The sequence below is a fragment of the Stegastes partitus genome, unplaced genomic scaffold, assembly GCF_000690725.1.
Source record: "Stegastes partitus isolate 25-593 unplaced genomic scaffold, Stegastes_partitus-1.0.2 Scaffold628, whole genome shotgun sequence".
In the NCBI taxonomy this organism is placed as follows: domain Eukaryota; kingdom Metazoa; phylum Chordata; class Actinopteri; family Pomacentridae; genus Stegastes; species Stegastes partitus.
The window spans coordinates 262,676-268,188 of NW_007578359.1; the positions used below are offsets into that span (position 1 = coordinate 262,676).

The 5,513-nt window shown below is 46.7% G+C and overlaps 1 protein-coding gene across 1 annotated transcript in view; it reads right to left on the reverse strand.

Moving 5' to 3' along the window:
* trpc5a (transient receptor potential cation channel, subfamily C, member 5a) overlaps positions 1 to 5,513 on the reverse strand; it is a 69,746-nt gene that overhangs the window by 15,558 nt on the left and 48,675 nt on the right. Inside the window, exon 12 of the mRNA XM_008289655.1 lies at positions 5,204 to 5,325. Coding sequence (XP_008287877.1) covers positions 5,204 to 5,325 — 122 coding nt within the window. The remainder of the gene's footprint in view (positions 1 to 5,203; positions 5,326 to 5,513) is intronic.

Here is a 5,513-nt window from a genome sequence, read left to right on the forward strand (position 1 = left end):
GAAACAAGGGGAGGAAACAAGGAGAGGAAACAAGGGGAGGAAACAAGGAGGGGAAACAAGGAGGGGAAACAAGGAGGGAGAAGTTTGCCTTTGAGGACAACTGATGTGTAATCTGAACCCCCCACAGGAACCATCCTTCTGGGTTAGAAAAACAAAAAAGTGAAACAAAAGTTAAAAGATCAAATCAGCCTGATGCTTCATCAGATCATCGAAATCCACACATGTGAAGAACTGCTGCTGAGTTCTGGTTCTTGTTCTCACTCTGAGAACCAGTTAAACATCTGAGACGTATGTTCGCGCTTCAAAACAGTCAAATCTCAGAAATCCAGAACGGCAGCTCATGACTCTGCAGATTAACAAACAGAATCAGAACCAACAGTTTGTGATCCGAGTCTGCATGGCGCAGAACTGAAGCTCGCTGGCGCTGAACCAGATCCAGATGGCGACACAGAACCCAGCTGCAGCAGACGAGCACACTGGATGCAGGAAAAGAACTGGCCGGCGCTGATGAGTTAAAGTGATTTAAGGTGAAGTCAAACGAATCTGACAAAACAAAGGAGGTGAACACACAAAGAGCACGCTGTGGAGGACAGAACCGGTGAAGAACCGGGCCGCCGGGGCGGCAGCAGCAGAGCGAAGCCTTGTCCTCCAGCACCAGGCCCCATGTGGAGCAGATGATGTGGTTCTGACGAGCCGTCCTGCATAAATCTGCATCTGAATGCACGAAAACGGATTCTATTGAGAAAGCTCCGTTTGTGTCTGTGTGAACGAACTACAGGCGCAGCGAGACAAGGAGAGGAGGCAAGGAGAGGAGGCAAGGAGAGGAGGCAAGGGGAGGAGGCAAGGAGAGGAGGCAAGGGGAGGAGGCAAGGAGAGGAGGCAAGGGGAGGAGATAAGGAGAGGAGACAAGGGCAGGAGGCAAGGGGAGGAGGCAAGAAGAGGAGGCATGGGGAGGATACAAGGAGAGGAGATAAGGAGAGGAGATGACGGAGAGAAAACGAGGTGAGGAAATGAGGAGAGGAGATGGAGGACAGGAAACAAAGACAGGAGACAAGGAGGGGAAACAAGTAGAGGAGGCAAGGAGAGGAGACAAGGGGAGGATACAGGGAGGGGAGAGAGGGGAGGACATAAGGAGACAAGGAGAAGAGGCAAGGAGAGGAAACAAGGAGAGGTGACAAAGGCAGGAGGCAAGGAGAGGAGACAAGGAGGGGAAACAAAAGAAGGAAACAAGTAGAGGAGATGAAGGTGTAAGGAAAGTACAAATAGAGGTAGGGAACATGCAGGAGGAAACTAAAACAGAAAAGAAAACAAGGAAAGAAGAAATGGACAGAAAATACAGAGAGGAGGGTGAAGGAGTAGAGGAAACAAGGAGATAAGGAAATGATAGAGAAGATGGAGAGGACAGAAAAAGAAAAGATGAGAAGAAGTAAAAACAGGACGACGAGGAAAGGAACAAGGAGCAAAGGAAACAAGGAAAGGAGAGGAAGAAGCAATGAGCAGCTGGGAGAAGAAATGAGGAAAGGAAACAAGGAGATGAAGAGACATGAAGAGAGATGAGGAAGGAGAAGAGGCAGCAGCAGAGAGGAGGAGGAATCCTTCACAATAACAATCAGCTAGATGAAGATGAAGGTGTTGGAGGCTCATCCTCTCCTCCTCAGCTGTGTTCCTCCCTCCTCCTTCCTCTCTGGTTTCATAACTCAGACGTAATATCTCCCTGATTCAGTGCCTCCTCACTCCATTTACTCCCGACTCTGACAGAAGAGTCATCTCACGCTGATGGATCCATCAGCAGCCTGGAGAGACTCTGCTGAACATCCGACAGAAGCTCCGACTGTTGCTTCATCAGACGTTCGATGAGCAGCCTGTAACCATGGCAGCGACGCAAAGACAAACCGACGAACCAGCGCAATGACGAAGGAGGACAGTCTCTAGCTCAGTTTGTTTTTAATCAGCTTCAGTGTCGTTCTACCTTCAGAGTGTGAACGTTCCAGAGTTCTCCACAGAGGAGGCTCCAGGTTGATCACCTTAATGGACCTTCTCCATCATTTCTGAGCCTCAGAACTTCATCAGTACAGCAGATAGACACATGACACGTTCAAATGTGGGTAAAAATGGTCCTTCCATCGTCTAGAACTGGTTCTGACCGTCACACATGCTAATATGAGCCTTGAACGTTTACCCAGAATGCACTTTTTAAAAACAACCAAAAGTCATGTGACAGTGATTCCAGGATGTCTGGAGAGGCTGGAAACATGGAGACAGCTCCATATCTGCAGGATGTCCAGAGTTTTGTTCTGTTTTTGTGAAATAAATAGAGAAAGAAAATAAACTTTGTATTATTTTATGATTTATGGCCACTGAGTCCTGCTGACAGGAGGTATCTCTGAGTTCTGTCTCCTTCTTCATGTTGTTCTGGTTCCAGAGACGACTTCATATCGCAGAGAAAAATGAGCCAGAAACAAACAAACAGTTTGGAGTTCAGAGGATTAAAACACTCAGTAGATCCCGTTTAGTCGGGACTTTTTACTTACGATGCAGAAACACGAGTCTGAGGCCACGTTACACGTAGCCGGTGTTTACAAAAACCGGATCTACGTTTCCAAAAATAACATCGATCGCACCGCATTGTTTTTGTTTAGACAACCCCGTTCAGAGCTGCTATGAGCTGCCAGACCTACAGGGGGCAGTGTAACGAGAAGCATAAAGCCGTGCTAGCCAATCAGAATACTGCAAAAAACACAACAACGAAAACTTTGTCACGTGGACGATACTGGTGTGAGGGTCGTATTGACTTTCCATCGCAGCAGCCGAACTGTAAACATGGTCGCACACATGTGACCTCAGACTCCGCCTCCTCCCGTCTACACGCAAACGTAGACACGGAGTTCTTCCAGATCTCCACTGAGGTCGTTTTCGGTGACTCGTAGCTTCGTCAACGTGTGAAACAAACGCATCGAAATGTCGCCGTTTCTGCTTCGTGTAAACGGGCCTCAGTTGAATCAAAGAGCGCGTTCTGGTACTGGTCCGGGTGCTGTTGACATGTTGGTGAATCAGGAAGCCAGAGTTGTACATGAAAGACGGTGGACTGAGGTCTGCAGAGAGACAATGACGGCGTGTTTCCAGACCCGGTGTGAAGCCGTCCAACACATTAACGCTGAGGAGCGGGAGTGAAGCAGAGCGAGGCGGCAGGAGATACAGGAAGTCATCCGCCGCCGCCGGTTTGGATGCGATCTGAGGCTCATCAGCTCCAGCGTGAGGCTGATTTCAGCAGCAGGAGGATGTTCAGGGTCGTTGTGTCTGACTGGATGCATCAGCTCCACACCACCACCACTTCTTCTTCTTCTTCTCCGAGTAGATAACCCGACTGATGTGGATGTTCTGCATGTGAACCTCATTTATGTCACAAAGGGCAGAAATGATCAATCAGTGATCAATACTGTCCGACACATGAGGTCATCAGCCTCCCCAGAAGTCGTCGTCATGGCGCCCGTTGCTAACCGACAACTGTTGTGTGAAATTCGGTGACTGCAGCGTCCCCAGTGAGACCGTCTTCTGGGTTCCTTCCTCCTCTGTGACGGGAAGCCGAACATCTTCAGGGAAACGCCGACTTTTCACCGTTTTCTGACACTTCAGAGACCAAACAAATCAATCAACATGGAAATAATCGACTTGTGAGCGCAGAGAGAAAAGCATCATTCAGAACTACTTTGTCCTTCAGGGATGTGACGGGACTTTGGTTTGGTGCCACAGTTCACTGTCACCACTTGAGGAAACTGTTCTTGTGTTTAGATCTTATTGATCCTCTTTTCCATGAGTGCTGACGGTGCACCTTCACTCCGTCGTACGACAGTGAAGTCTCGTGAGTGACTTTCTATCTGGAGTTTGATCATCTTGCAGGTCTCCAGCGTTTAACATGAATCACTGCGCTGGCATCCCAACCTGCTGATGATTACGTTTGTTTGAGAATCCGTCACGTTTTACCGCTAATGCGGCTCCAAGCTGCTGTTTTACAGTCGGCCAGCCCAGAGCGCCGCTGTAATGGAATCGATCGCCGATCAATACGGCTATTATCCAAAACAAACCAGGCTGCTCGTCGATACTCGGCCAGAACCCCAACAAACCGAGCAGAACTGTCTTTCTCCTGAACGTCAGTTCTTCTTCACCGTCCTGAGAACACTGACTTTTATCCTGCAGACCTTCAAAAACACTGTTTGTACTTTTCTGCTGGATAAAGAATGAAGACGTCCAGACATTCACGGGATTTTAAATACATGTAAAAAATTCCAGAACTTTTTAAAGCCAAGAACATGTCCGACTGTGTTCTGAAAGACGGATGTTTAAACTGTGATTTACTGGTATTCTAGATAATAAATTACAAGAATTACAGAAAAAAAATATGAATTTACATGTTAGAAAAAAGGTTAAAACTGTAAATAATGATAATTTGTTCATTTTAAATGTTGGACCATTTCTTTACTGTATTACATCAGTAAAAATGTCACTATTTAACAGAGAACTCACATTATTTGGAAGTAAACTAGTTTATAGAAAGCACTGAACAATGGTGAATCTTGTATTTTTTCTAATTTTAACTGATATTTAACAGATTTTCCCTTTTTTCTTTTGTTAAGTTACAGATAATAACTTGCAAAATTAAAAAAACAAACAAAACAAAACAATGAATTTACAAAACAGGCCAAACTTTTACATTCACTGTGTTTTTATGTTTGTTCTGTTGGAGTTTTTGAACGTTACAGCATCCCAGCATCCTCGCTGTTTTTTATTGGTTTGTGGACATTTTTGAAGCCTCAGATTTTGGACTTTAGCCGTCTGGAAACACCACGATGTGGGACGTGTTCCACAGGGTTCTACACCGGGTCCTCTGTGTGACCCAGGGAGAGAAAAATCTAATATAGCCATATTGACTCGTTAGATGGTGGCACCTGGATGGATGTAGAACTGATCCGGTGTCAGGTTCTACCAGAACCCAGATGTGTTCTTCCTCCTAAATGTCATGTGTCTATCTGCTGTTCTGATGAAGCTCTGAGACTCAGAAATGATGGAGAAGTTGAAGTGATCAATCTGGACCCTCTGAACTCTGATCATGAGACAGATTTGCTGCAGATACAGAACCAGATGTTCTGAGGCAGTTCGGGTGAAGCTCTGATTGATTTTTCCAGCTCACATCGGAGGCGTTACTCACGTTGAGAAGGCGTTGTTCTGCCTCTCACAGCGGATGCCTTTGCAGTTGTTGGGCTCCTCTGATGCCTTCGTCTCGTAGTAGAAGTAGAGCTGGTTCAGCCCGTTAGCGAACGCCAACAGGACCTGCACACACACAGAAACACTTCAGTCACAAACCGCTGCCAGCACATCAGCCAGCACATCATTCTGGGCTCCAGAAGATGAATCAGAGAAGAACAAGGACAGATCAGAGTCTCAGAGAAAGCCGAGCTGCTAGCCGAGCTGCTAACAGAGCCGCTACAAGAGCTGCTAACACAGCTACTAACAGAGCC